Below are 14,512 nucleotides of genomic sequence, written 5' to 3'. Positions count from 1 at the left end.
GGTGCAGTGCTTCCTACTGTTCTCTCTTTGGTGCCTATCCAAACTCAAATATTGACACAGCTGCGGAATGTTCTCACTGGAGCTGGGCTCATGTGCTGTGTTTGAAGCGTGTGCCCTGTGTCACAGCAGAACTGGGAGAGAAGGGGGAGCAATGGGGGGAAGGGGCAGGGAGAACCCAGACCCCTATTGCCTAAATAGCTGACCTGCTTCTTTATTCCAAGGTAACAGGAAAGAAGTAGAAGGAGCAATTATGAATTAGGAGGTCTTCACAGAAACATTGTTCACCTGACTCTTGATCTGAGTAGGGGGAAGCATGTCTGTGCTGTGCTGCACGTATCACTTGGCTGCAAGATAAACTTAGCTGGCTAATTCTGAGGAGAGGAGGTGATTCACCAGGAGGTGATTCCCATGGGCCCCTGGTAGTGATGCCACCACCATGGCTTTGTCTTAGAAACAGCATGTTCTCATGTGAGCAACCTTTTTCTTGACAGCAAAACAATGCATAAAGTTGTTTACTCCTAGGAAATTCCTATAAAAGCCCTGAAGACCAAGGTGCTGGTGAACCTCAGCATGAATGGGATCTGTACAGGGTGCTGTGGCCTAACTGGATAGCTGTGCAGTGCTGTTTAGCTTGGTGTTTGCAGCATCTCAAGAGGTGTGGGATTATCTAATGCCATACCATTCCTTGTATTATGTCCAGTAAATGGTATTTTAATGACTACACTGTGGACTCTGAGTGCTGTTTTTATTGGGATCCATAATAAGGCCTCATGCCAGTGCATTACATTTGGTGCAGTTGTCAGGATGCTGGTGAGAAGGGAAGAAAGATAGCAAGGAAAAGGATGCGTGCCTGCCTGGTGCCACATGCTGGCATGGGGAGCAGTTACACAGCATGCTGCCTTTCAGTGCCAGTGAGGGTTAAGCTTTGGGACAGCAGACACGTGGATTGCCTAGCTGGCTGGAGATCTCGTGCACCCATTACCAGTACAGGCTCAAGCAGCAAGCACACAGCTCTGCTGGGTAACATAGTCCACCATGCTGGCAGGGCTTCACCAAAGCTTTGGGGTGCTGCTGCAACACTCCTGGGTGACAAGTGCCAAGGTCTTTTGGATGATTAGGGTCCTTTCTGCTGGCAGGGTGACACCAGGTGTCAGGCATGCACACAAGTGTTACATTTAAACCTCATACCACAGTCAGGGTTCAGTCCCTAGCCAACTTGTAAACTGGCTTAAACCTGACCAAGGTGTTTGAATGAAAAGGAACAGGCTGCAAGGTAAGGAGACAATTCTCTGGGTCCTGAAGTCCTCCCTCACCTGGCAGCTCCCTGGCCCTCAGGGACAGGGGAACCCCCGTGTGAAGGGAGAAGGGTTTCATCTTTCTGATTGTATTCAAGGTGTTGCTTTGATTAAACTGTATAACTCCCTTTAGGAAGAGATTGATAAATGCCTCAACTATTGAACAAGCAAACTATCCATCACAGACCAAGGTCAAAGAAAATGGGCTAAGGCCAAACCCCCTATATTCTGCTCCCTGAAAGTTGAAGAAGTAGTTACACAGGAAAAAAATTGCCAAAGGCTTTCTTAAAAAGATGAATCAACACATAGAAGGAAAGAGATCAAAACTCCTAACTGTGTTACAAGCTGTCCCTCTGGATGATAAAGATATCTTAACTCTCTTGTCCTAAGAAAGAAAATAGCATCCATCATTCATGGGTGAGTGAAAGCAGAAAGAAAATGAAATTATAAACATTTGCTTGCAGGAATGGAAGAGTTAAATGTTGGAGGGGTGGAAGTCACACCCCTGGAGAGGTGATAGGTGATGCATACTGTGCTGCTGTAGAGGCTAACCACAGGAATGGGAGAAACAGAGAGGAGCCCTAGAAGCACATTAGGGAATGAGAAAGGCCACAGTGTGAGGAGTCAGCATCTTTAATTGCTAACATTGTTGTGAGACACCAGAAAGGGCTGGAAAGTGTCCCGGATGTAGTGAAAATCTCCAATTACAAAGCAACAAAATAAACATAGGAACCAGAGCAGAAGTAATGTTTAAGGAAGATGGTATAGGTAGGTATTAGAAGATATTCATACCGTATAACCAAGCTTAACTGCTGTATTGTAGTGTTGCTTAAAGTTAGCCTTATATTCTGCATGATCCCATGGAAGGTGGTAAGACCTTTCCTTTAAAGGAAAGACAAGAAGAGGGTAAAAATCTATGCATAACAACTTTGACTTAAGCTGCAGTATAAATGCTGCCTCATTATAAAGAAGAGACAGAGATGCAGAAATGAAAGTGATTGAGGAGATTGAAAGCTGCTCCTCCTCCAGTCAGGAGTGGAGGTGGCTGTGTGGGACACAGAAGCTGCTCTGACCTCACCACTCTTGTTTGTGCTTTTCCCTGTCCCTGCCTGTGCTCTCTGCCTAAATGCTGCTTCCCCTGCTAAGTAACATGGGCATTTCTAGGGTTGTGTCTAATCCCATTCACACACTCTCCACCCAGGTCATTTCCACCCAGGGAATCCCAGCCATTCCTAAAGGTGTCTCTCCAAAATCCATAGTGAGTAGAGATGTGTGTGGATGAGAACAGGAGATACTCTTATTATGTGAGGAAGGAAGCCTCTGCAACTGCTCTTTGTACCAGTGTCCAGAGTCATTCCTCAGCCACCCTAATGCTAATATTTGCACTCCTTCTATGGAGATAAACATTACAGATGTATCAGTTGCACAGAGGCACAGCACAAAATAAGCTCCCTGCTAGCAGGAAGCACTTTTGTTCCATGTGGCAATTCCTGAGACTACCCCCATACTGCCCTGTTTTTCCATTCTTGCCAATAGTCTGCTTGCTGTAGCAATCATTTGAGCCTTCTCAGCTCTGGTAGTCCACTTCTTGACTTAACAGCTGATGTCATGACATCCAGACCATTCCTCTCTCCCTGTTTCTGGAAGCCCTTGTTTTCCTGGCTGGTTTTGGGTATGCTAGCTCCCTGCTTGTCAGAGTTTGTGTTTCCTTTTGGATGGACTTTAGTACGTTCCACTATGGGGGGAAGGGGGAACCCAGCCTTCATGCTGCTTCATCCTCTCCACTCAGCTGGGAATTATAAGGTATTGGGAAGAATGCACTGCCAATGGCACTGCTAACTAACCTAACTGGGAGGAAAATTTAAATTCCAAATGGGCTGTCAAAGGCATCCTTTCTGCTTATTGTCATGGGCAAGGGAGAAGGAGAAACACTGAAACTGTGTGCTGTGGTGCCAAAATAGCTGAGGCTGAGCTTGCTGATAACTGCGGGAAGGAAAGACAACTGAGCACTAGGGAGAATCAGGGGGGCTTGCAGATAAAAAGAGAAGGACTGGGAATGGCTAAGGAGGTCTCAAAGTCTTCCTGCATTTGAGGCTGCTAGAGTACAGCCTTTGAGAAAAGTCAGTGGCAGGGACCTGAACCAGTATGGTGGGGAGGCAGTGATGGTGCCAGGGGCTGCATGGCAGCAAAGCCAGGGAAAAGGAGCAAGCTCTCTGGCTGGGATGGCTGTGAGTTGGCAGAGGTACCTCTCTCTGGCCCCAGTTCTCCCTGTGCCCTGGGACAAACTTGTCCTCTTGCTACTCATGCCATCTTCCTAGATATGAAATAGGAAGTTAAGTAAGGAAATGAAGATGCTCTGACAGGAGGGAGAGATGCCAAGAGAGGAGGGATAAGAGTCCCACTGTCCCTGACACACCACGACCTGGAGTCCTGTTTCTTCATTCTGGTTCAATATTAACCCAGCAGGGCTGTGATTCTGCTTATTCTGCTTCCTTTGCAATTCCCGTGCAGCCAGGGCTGTACAGCATGGCGCAGACCAAAACCACCATACTGAGGGGCCTGCTCTTCTCCAGCCTTCTGCACCTCACCTTGAGCCATGCTGGAGGTAAGAATCAAGGGCAGAAGTACCAGTAGATGACAGGAGGAAGACGGGAATAGTTCTTTCCAGGGGTAACAGAGGTGGCAAGTTTTCTTCCTCAAGTCAGGAGGACAGGCTAAAAGCTTGAAGCTGGGAGCAAAAAGGTGCTGAGAATGGAGTGAACATGGGAGGATGCAGCTGCATCTGTCAGCTGGTGACAGCAACTCAGTGCATTTTATGGGTCACTTGGGAAATGGCAGGGAGGGGACTGTGGCTTAGTACAGGATCAAGTCTAACATAACCATCGGGCTTTTGGAGATAGTTTCTCAGCTGACCTAGGTGACTTCAATTCTCCATTGCCTCCCCAGCTGTCTCTTATTGAAACTTTAGGTCATGCAAAATATGCCACCTTCCTGCCCACTACTCCTTTTACTAGAGCTTCTAACTGTCTTTTCTTAACATGAGGTTAAGTCCTCTTGGACCCACTACTGTGAAGGGGAAGACCTGTCTCCAGGTCTCAAATCAGGGGCTCTGAATATGAAATGAAACCAAGCTATGCTTATCGCAGTGGTCTGAGGCTTGCAAGACAGAAATGCAGTGGCTGGGGACAGGGTCACTGGCAGGCTCAAAGCAAACAAGCCTCTATCCAACTGCAAATGAGCAGAGCAACTTTGTTGAGGAAGCAGTGTTCTGTCACTTCTGTTCCTTATAAGTGATGGGAGCTGTGACAGGATGAATTCCAGAGAGCCTGCTCTGATCATCAAGTGTAGACCTCACAGGGCTTCTCCTCTCTGTGTGGTGTGCTGGGGGAGGCTGGGCTGTGGGTTCATCACATCAGCTGCATGCGGTTTTTGGAAACTGCAAGGGGAGACAAAGGTGCCCTCTGGCTGTGAGCAGCCCTTTGACTGGCAGTGTTCTGACCTGATAGTTTTCCTGGAAAAGGGGCAGGCATTGTCACTGCTCAAGCGCCACCGACGTGCCAACAAGGGATTTCTAGAAGAGATGCTTAAGGGAAACCTGGAGCGAGAGTGCTTGGAGGAGATATGCAGTTATGAGGAGGCTTTCGAAGCCCTTGAATCCACCGATCAGACGGTATGTACCAGGAAACATTCCCCAGCCACCCTCTGTAAAGAGACACCAGCAGGTTGCCCACACAGCCAGGGGCCAGGGTTGTAATACTCAATTCTGTGAACCAAAGATGAGGCTGATGAGTGCATACCCCATGGCAAGCTCAGGCTTCCTTAGGGAGCTTCCCTCCTTGAGACACTGCATGGACTACACCTGAAAGTTCAGGTTCTTCTCTCTCCCTCTCTATGCATAAAGTGACAAGGTCCTGAAGAACACCTTCCATTAGCTCAGCATGGTATCACACACATGTGAGCTGCTATCCCAGACACTCACAGAAGCACTGGCATAGTAGTCAAAACACTGAGTGCAGGCTCCTCAGACTCCCTTGAGCTTCTGCACACCCTGCCCATTTTTCCAGTTTCCAGACTCACTCACTCTGCCAAATTTGTCCTGCATCCTTTTGGGATTTGCCCCTAGCCCCAAGGCTGGTGTCCTTGCAGAATTTCACACCCAAAAAACCAACAGATAAACAGTTAGGAGCCTAAGCCAGCAAGACATTACCTCTTTGGAGTACTTCAAAAGCAATCAGCCCCAGGCTGCATGGCAGAGATGAGCAATACCTACATGTGATCTGTGGCCTTAGAAATTCCAGGTTCAGCTGCTTGGACTTCTGCACTGTAGCCCACTGCACTACTTGCACTGCTTGCTCTGCAGGTTGATGAAGGTTGGAAACATCTTTGGTCTCCTTAGAAACAACAGTACTGTCTTGATTCCTGAGTCTGAAGTGTGGGAATGTGGTTTTTTATCGCATTTTTTGCTTTGACTCCGTAGTAACTGGTATAACAGAGCTAGGTTAGTCTTGTCTTTTGTTGTGATGGGATGTTCTTTTACTGGTTTGAATAGCAGTAGCTAAGAAAGGTTTGATGTTCTGTGTCCCTAATTTTTTTTTTAATCTTTTTTACAGGATATATTTTGGTCAAAATACCAAGGTAAGTTGTTTTGATTCTTGCAGCTACTGTTACTCCTTAGAATGCACTGTCCCATCCTGGAGAGATGGCTCCCTCTTTTAAGAGCTCACTTTCCAGGGCTAAGCACTTGTGTTTTGTCTCTAGATGATAAACTGGTTCAAATGATGATGCTTATTTGGATTGCTTTCATATAATGTGTCTCTTTCTTCTTATTTTGCTAGTATGTCAGGGCCTGGGAAAGGCCAGGACAGTTCTGGATGCTTGTCTAGAAGGTATGAACTTCATGCTGACCTCAATCTCCTTGATACAGTGAGTGCCAGGAACTTGCTTCCTGCAGAGATTGTACAGAAAAAAATTAAACTGATGTTGGAGAAGCCGTCTAATTTTAAAGAAAAATACCAGGGGAGGAATTTGAAATTATTTCTTACTCTTTATTTCCCCAGTAATCATTTCAACAAACAATCTAGTTTGTGCACTGAAATAGTATGGGGTAGATATCCTCATCCTTGTGACACAGTCAGGTGTGAGCAGCCTCTCAGAGCCAAAGCAAAGCACAGAGCCCTCAGGGAAAGCTCCCTCTGATGAAGCAGAGAAAGCTTAGGCTGTGTGCTCTTCTCACAGGAAGAGGAGGGCTCTGCTATGGCAGGTTTATGCACCCAGCAAAAGTTAAAGGGATATGCGAGATGGTACTTCTGACCTTGAAAAATGCAACATCCAGTTCCCCTGACTGGCTTACACTGTGTTGGGATTTTGACAGGTAACTGCGCTCTTGGGCTGGGCCAGAACTATCGGGGAACAATTAGCCAAACCAAGTCTGGGATTGAATGTCAAGTGTGGACAAGCAAATATCCACATATTCCTAAGTAAGTTCCTCTCCTGCATTCCCCTTTAAGAGTTCTCTGCTGTGTCCTTCCTTCCCAGCCTAATCAGCTTTGTCTCTCATAGATTTAATGCCACCATTTATCCCAACCTCATTGAGAACTACTGCAGGAACCCAGACAACAACTCAGAAGGCCCATGGTGCTATACCCGAGACCCAACGGTAGAACGGGAGGCGTGTCCCATCCCCGTGTGTGGTATGTCCCAGCACTCCAGAGAGCCCTTCACTCACAGCAAAACACTGCACTGAGACTGATACTAAAGCAGTCAAGGAGGGTTAAGGAGGGGAATGCTTACATGAACAGAGGTCAGTAGGAGTAGAGAAGCTGCATCTTAAAGGGTAAAGGAGCTGAGAAAGAAAAGTCACTGAGTTGCCCATACATAATGAGCTGTTTTCTCTAGATTATGCTAATCTAGATCTAAATTAAAACCAGTACCCTGGAATGTACTAGAGTATCTTCTAGTCAGTCACCCCAAAATCCTGGCCCAGCTGTCTCAAATTAGAGACAGCCATGAATCATAATGTTTTTTGGTCTGAATTCCTACCTTAGGACAAAATAACTACAGTTTGTGCTTGACTGCCTGCCTTAAACATTCTCTCCTGTGGAGGAGTGCAGTTTAATACTTACAATCTCAAGTAAAGAGCAGATGCCCTTCTCTCATCATTGAACTGAATATGGAGGATCATCCCCCGACACTTACACATTCCCTTTCTCCCTAGTACAGAGCCATCTCCCCTGGGGCTTGACCTCTGTCTCAGAAGAACTGGTAAAGGAGAGAACCTTCTCACAGAGCAGAAGTCTCTCTTTCAAAAACAAAGACTAGAAGCAACAACTCATAAGCAAAAGTTAGAGGTCAGAACCATTTTGACATGGGGCTATTTTGAAATTTCAAAAGCCATTATCATTGCTCTGGTTTGCAGAATCTAACAAACTGAAAAGAAACACTGCTCTGCTTTGAGGCCAGGCATCAGGCATGATGCCAGAGGTAGCACAGATGCCTCATGAGGCCATCAGGCATCTGTGCTATCTCTGTTCACCAGTTAATTTCTGACCTGCAGTATCTTACAGTTACACTTCCTATGTGCATGGATGTAGCAGGATTAGAAAAGCCTTTGTGCACTGATCTTTTATAATCATGTTGACATGAGTCAAAAAACAGAAGCAGCCCTACCAATAAAGGTGAATACTACTTGCCCAGTGGCTGTTGTGCACCAGAGTGAATAGTCAAGTGGGGTATCTCTTCACATGGGGACTCCCCCTGTGCACAAGGAGAAGGCACCTTGAGGCCCAGCCAAAAGAGATTATTGGGTACCCACTCCTTCAGGAAATGCTGCTTAAAACTTGCAGTCATCACGACACTTGCAAGGAAAAGTGTGAAAAGTCTTGCAGGGAAATTTTTCACTTATCATCATTAGATTTAGAAACGTTAGCAAAAGTTAAATTTGCTATTTTAGTAGAGTATCACAGTAAAAGGCTCCCCTATATATGGCCTAGTTATGCATTTTAGAATAAGGTGTTGAAGGAGCTAATACAGCAGAATTATGCCTAAGACAGCTACCGATCCCTTGAGCTGGTTCTCAAAGATGTCCCAGATGGGAACACAATATTGTTCCTCATATCTTAGTGACAAAGAGAAATGTGATGAATAGTGCCAGCCTCACTTCACATACTGCTGTACCATCTTCGACACTGCAATATTTTAGAGGGCCACCCCATGCCTAGAAATACAGTGGGAGTTCCTAAACATAATGGGAGGCCCCATGGAACTCTAGGCTTTACTAAGGGGCTCTGGTACTATTTGCTAATAGCACTTCTGAGTGCACAGCTGTGGCTTAAATCACAGCCTTTTGTCTTTCCAGGTGAAGATAGAACAACAGTTCCATTCACTCCACGGGTCACAGAACCTGCACCAATGGAGCCTTGTGAACCAGAGAAAGGCATGCTTTACACAGGGACTCTCTCAGTCACTGTGTCTGGAGCTAAGTGTCTACCATGGAACTCTGAGAAAGCCAAAGAGGTGCTCCATAGAAAACAAGTTGACCCAGAAGTGGAGCTGAAGGAGAATTACTGTCGGAATCCAGACAGAGATGACGAGGGTGCCTGGTGTGTCACAAATGAATCACCCTACTTTGACTACTGTGATCTGCACTACTGCGGTGAGAAATCTGCTTAGGTTTGGGTAGGCCCATATTTGAGGCAGTGGCAAATAACAGGAGTAGAACGAAATGCTTGGCCTGGGAGGAATAGACAAGGATGTACGTGCACCATGCACATGGGAGTCTTGTTTGTCCATATATCTATCACATGTAGGAACCTGCCTTATGTGCATAGCACTGTTACCTCTCTCAGGTGTTCTCCCTGAAAACTCACACTGGTGGACAAGGCACATTAAAAAGAGCACTGGTGTTTTAAAACATCATTCCTTCATCAGACCTACTGTTTGGGGAAAGGAACATTTACATTGCTGATAATTATGGCAACTACACTTAAACCTTTTGCCTTGTTTGTCTTTACATCTCTCAGACAGCTTGCTAGAGGATGAGAACCAAGAGTCTGAGGGACTATCAGGACGTTCTACTCTTCCTAAAGAGTTCAAACCCTTCTTTGATGAAAAAACTTTTGGTTCAGGTGAAGCAGGTGAGCAAAAACTCTAGGTACAGCATGTTTGCAGAAGGGCTATACCTTCTTCCCATTCACTGTTCCTCAGAAACATCAGCTAGCCAGAAGCTGTTAAAAGCAGGGGAAGATACTTAAATTCCTTGAAGAACTCTCAAAAGTCAATATCCAGTTCCAATCATGGAGCCAGTAAGCACTTCTTAAGATCTTCCAGCTTCACATGCTGACTGCAGACAACAGTTCTCCACTGTGATTCAGGTAGAGTAGCAAAGCCAGATTGCTTGTTTTTTCAGATTGTGGCACTCGTCCTTTATTTGAGAAGAAAAAGATAACAGACAAAAGTGAGAGGGAGCTGTTTGATTCCTACACAGGAAGAATTGTTCATGGGGATGATGCAGAAGTTGGCAGCTCCCCCTGGTAAGCATTGTCTCTGCATAGTCTTTGGGAATTGTGTTTTCCTTCTCTTCAGCTCAAACAGGTAGAAATAAAAGGGCTTTCCTATCTTAGGCAGTGTGCATAAATCATAGATTCTAATCAAAGCTTCTCCAAGTGGCTGACAGAGCAGTACTAAAATAGCTGGAAAGAAACGCACCTCTTGAATCAAGTATGCAACCACTGGAGAAAGCAAGTGTGTTGGTGTGTTTCATCTTCATGTCTTCCTCTTTCCAGCTTTGCTGGAATGAAAAGGATGAGAAACTTCATCAGGTAAAAGAAATGGGGTAAATAAATGGCCTACTACAGAGGATATACATGTCCAGGGAAGACTTGCTACAGAGCTACTCACTCAGTTTTGTCAGTATAGAGCAATGCTGTTTCCTGCTCACTGCCAAATCTGCACTTTCTGCAAGACACTAGGACCCATTTACTCCTGCTAAGGGCTTCCTTCCTCATCTCTCAGGCAGGTGATGCTCTACAAAAAGTCTCCACAGGAACTGCTGTGTGGTGCCAGCCTCATCAGTGACAGCTGGATCCTGACTGCTGCTCATTGTCTTTTTTATCCACCCTGGGACAAGAACTTAAGTACAAGTGACTTATTGGTGCGGATTGGCAAGCACGTAAGAGCAAAGTAAGAGTCTGAATGAAGTGGAAGGAACTAGACTTCCACTTGAAGTAATGAGATACTTTGGAGTTGGGCTGTCATTCAGTATCCACTGAAGTATTATAACTAATGTCACATGCCTCTCAATAACAGGATCTAAGGGGGCTGTAATTTACTGCTCTTGCTGATCCTAAAGGTTGAAGTGAAAGGGAGCAAGGAAGCCTGAGAAATCTAAAAGGGTGCTCCTATGTAAAGACAGCATTGTCTCAGAGGGTACAAAGCTGAGAGTATCATAAACTCCAGAAGACTCTCAGCTGCTACTGTACAGCGAGTTTTCCTTCACAACTATTTCAGATATGAAAAGAATAAAGAGAAGATTGCTCTGTTGGATAAAATAATCATCCATCCCAAGTACAACTGGAAAGAGAACATGGACCGAGACATTGCACTCATGCACTTAAAGAGACCCATCAGCTTCAGTGACTACATCCATCCTGTCTGCCTGCCTACCAAAGAAGTAGTGCAGAGGTGAGGAGGAGAGAGAGAGAAAAAAAACATGACTTCTCCAGGCTATTGGCACTAAGAGTGCCAGGCAGAAGAAAGCTGTTACAATACATTTAATTATACTTGTGCTTCCTTCCACAGGCTGATGCTGGCAGGTTACAAAGGGAGGGTAACTGGTTGGGGAAATCTGAAAGAAACATGGGCCACTAGCCCCTCCAACTTGCCCACAGTTCTGCAACAAGTCAATGTGCCCATTGTAGATCAAAGTACCTGCAAGGCATCCACTAGAGTCAAAGTCACTGACAACATGTTCTGTGCAGGTAAGTAACACTGGAGTCACAGGCACAGCTTGCCACAGAAGTAAAGGGCTCTGAGTTCCTGGTGTGACTCATGCAGCTAGGTTACTTTCTGATACATTTATAATTGCCCTCCACAAAGAATAACTTTCCCATGATAAGAAATTTCTCAGCTCTAAGAAAGTGAAAGCTGGAGAACTTAAAGCTAGGAATAAAGTTTGCAACAACAACCTGTGTAAGGCATTAGTCTAATGGTACTATGTAGCAGCAGCAGCTGCTAAGGGAGAACTACACAAATGAAATTATCTTTTCACTAGTATAGAGCAGTTCAGTGACTTCCTAAATTAAAGGCTGCACACCTATTATCCTATCTACTAGCTTGTCTCAATCTTTTGGAGCCCATTCATACTTATGGCCACAAATTTTGAAGGCTCCTGCCTTCCTAAATCTCTTCTAGCATCATGCCCTTTTTGAGTGAGAAGGGAAGTCAACACAGAATTCAAGTTATCAAGGTACCATGGATTTATGTACCAGTTTAATAGTTTCTGATATATTCTTCATTTGTGCAGACTTCATCAGTTCCTACAAGGAAGCCTTGAGATTTTTGACTAAATTTGTGCTGCTTGCATCTAAATGCATGGGACTGCTTTAGTTAGGATGGAAGCCAATTACACAAGCGTGCTGAAAATACAGAGCTCTTATAGATTCTCTTTCTAAACAACATTCTGTGAAATAGCTGAGATGCAGATATACAGAAAAAATAGCTGAGATGCAGACACAGGTGATGGGAACGTGCAGAGATACTATCCAGTTTATCAGGAATGAATGAAATCCTCTTCCTCTTCATAGTGATACTTTAGGAAGACAGCTGGGGAGACGAAAAGCAGAACTTAAGTGACAGGAAAGTAAAAGTGGGGATAACAGTGAACCTCTATAGTAAATAGAAGAGGGAAGACAGACTATTACAAATAAGTTTCTAAGACAAGAAAAGCACAGTAGCTCACGCTACAGCTGTTGTACAGTGTCAGTGCAACTGACACTAACACAAATTCTGATGAAAAAACAGATTCAAGACTGCTGCAAAGACAGATGCAAAGTTAGAATTTTTACATATATGAAAAACAGAAGTCCGACTTAACAGCATCAGCGATATCATGGGTCCCAAAAATTTATGCCATTTATCCCAAAATCTTAAAGAAAACATGGCCAATAACAGCCACTCACCCTACAGTCAAATGTCCATTTTTCTTGCCTGTAGGTTACAGTCCTGACGCACTAAAGAGAGGAGATGCCTGTGAAGGGGACAGTGGGGGACCTTTTGTAATGAAGGTATGTTCAACAAGTTCAAGCTTCTAAGACATATGAAGATAGGTCTGTTCTGTGCCGAAATTCATAGTCTAAAAAAAGCAGCAGAGTTGAGCCACTGCTGCTGAGTGGTTGAAGCAAACTCAGCTCATGCCTAAGGTGAGCAATGGAGACCAATCCAGCAGTCAATCAGTTCCATTTCTATACTGAGCTCTCAGCATATTGGGAGATCACCTGCAAGATGCATGAGTGATGGCTAATTCTTAATTAGAGATTTAAGAGTAGAGACAAAATTACTCCAACAAACTCTACTGGAGATGCCAGTCTGAATCCCAAAGTAGCATCCATCATTAAACAGACTGGGGCACATCCAAGGTTTAGATCTGAGAGGGCAACCAAGGTGCGAAACAATCCAGAGCACATGTCTTATGAGGTGTGCCTGAGGGAGATGGGCTTGTTTAGTCTGGAGAAAAGGAAGCCCAGGGGAGACCTCCTGAAAGGAGGCTGTAGCTAGGTGGCATTCAGCCTCCTTTCTGTCAAACAAAGCACAAGAGAAAATGGCCTCAAGCTGAGCCAAGGGAGGTTAAAGTTGGACATCAGAAGGAATTTCTTCACTGAAAGAGTGCATTTAGTGTTGTGGTATAGTTAACACAGTGGTGTTTGGTCAAAGGTTGCACTTGGAAGTCTTTTCCAACCTTCATGATTCTCTGATTCCATCAAGGTCTTTTGCTCCTTCTGCCAATCTCATTTTTTGTTTACTTTAGAACCCAGATGACAACCGTTGGTATCAAGTGGGAATAGTTTCATGGGGAGAAGGCTGTGACCGAGATGGCAAATATGGATTTTATACCCATGTATTCCGCCTGAAAAAGTGGATACGAAAAGTCATCGAAAATCAAGGGCGATAGATGAAGCATTTACCTTGCCTGGTCTCAGTTTTGCTACAATGCTCCATTTTAAAACATAAGCATAGAAGATCCTGAAGTAAAACAAGTTATATCCTTACAACTTGACAAAAGGAAGGTCTTATCCCTTGAAAATAAAAGCTCTGAAACCTATATTCTTCCTTTTATTCATGCTGAATTTTAGGTGCAGGTGTATCTAAATCATGACAGTAGCCAGGACTACCACAGCACCTAATTATCTGTTGTGCTTCAAATTCCCCTCCCTTCCATCACCTATAATCAACAGGTTTTGGACCCCACATAATGGCCTTATCAGTCACAGCAAGCAAGATTATGCCTTCATGCACTATCCCTTTCCTCCCTTCAAGACAACTAATATTCTGTTCTAGTTTTTAAACCATGTATGTACCAGAGATAACCACCCTACAGTACTTGTAGCATTCCACAAGACACCAATGTCAAAAGTAAAGCAATTAGAAGCTGTTTTGATCAGACAAACATTGTTCACACTACAACAGCCGGCAATAAATACCAGCACCACTGTGTGCAGTTCATCCTACAAAGGAATAGTGACTTGAATACATTAACCAGCACTTTCATTAAGTTCCTACACAGCAGGTGGTGCTGGGTTCTCATTGTGTATTTTCCACCTGCATAGCAAGATTCTAAAGGAAGCAATTCATGTAGTCATTGTCAAAGCCTGCAGTGAAAACATCCTGCACTATACCTGTTTGCTTGTGTTACAAAGGCTGTTTAAGGATCTCTCCAAAAACAAGCTTCAGTCTTTCATAAACTCCTCTTTAGTAGAAATTTGTGGACCACTGAGGACCCAGAAGTACAGCAGTAAACACAAATTCTTGACCGGCCAATTTTCTACTAAGACAAATGTGACATTTTTTCCCAAATAAAGCACAAAAACCAACCTCTCAATGAAATCTGAAGAAAAAAAACTCAACAGCTCAAGTTTCATGACTGTTTAAAGTAATTGATAACCACATACATTGAACGCTGAAAATATTTAGCCCTTCTAATGTTTAAATTTTAAGCCTCACCCCTT

The 14,512-nt window shown here is 44.5% G+C and overlaps 1 protein-coding gene across 1 annotated transcript; it reads left to right on the top strand.

The window, feature by feature from the left end:
- The first annotated feature begins 3,821 nt into the window (after positions 1-3,821).
- On the top strand, positions 3,822-13,458 carry F2 (coagulation factor II, thrombin). The gene is made up of 14 exons (XM_030950030.1): positions 3,822-3,900; positions 4,802-4,965; positions 5,906-5,930; positions 6,131-6,181; positions 6,667-6,772; positions 6,855-6,985; positions 8,650-8,946; positions 9,314-9,427; positions 9,700-9,823; positions 10,305-10,472; positions 10,800-10,973; positions 11,091-11,269; positions 12,504-12,574; positions 13,315-13,458. The coding sequence occupies exons 1-14, from the start codon at positions 3,822-3,824 to the stop codon at positions 13,456-13,458; spliced, it is 1,827 nt and encodes a 608-aa protein (XP_030805890.1).
- Positions 13,459-14,512: the final 1,054 nt, after the last annotated feature.

Source organism: Camarhynchus parvulus, chromosome 5, assembly GCF_901933205.1.
Source record: "Camarhynchus parvulus chromosome 5, STF_HiC, whole genome shotgun sequence".
NCBI classification, from domain to species: Eukaryota; Metazoa; Chordata; class Aves; order Passeriformes; family Thraupidae; genus Camarhynchus; species Camarhynchus parvulus.
The sequence above is the reverse complement of the archived record's forward strand: the minus strand, read 5'-3'. Positions and strand labels throughout refer to the sequence as shown.

Excerpts from the sequence above, each read along its gene's own strand:
- F2 (XM_030950030.1), top strand. The coding sequence starts at position 3,822 with ATGGCGCAGACCAAAACCACCATACTGAGGGGCCTGCTCTTCTCCAGC. Across the intron at positions 6,182-6,666 it reads TCTGGATGCTTGTCTAGAAG|GTAACTGCGCTCTTGGGCTG; the intron begins GTATGAACTTCA and ends GGATTTTGACAG. Across the intron at positions 12,575-13,314 it reads GGGGACCTTTTGTAATGAAG|AACCCAGATGACAACCGTTG; the intron begins GTATGTTCAACA and ends TGTTTACTTTAG.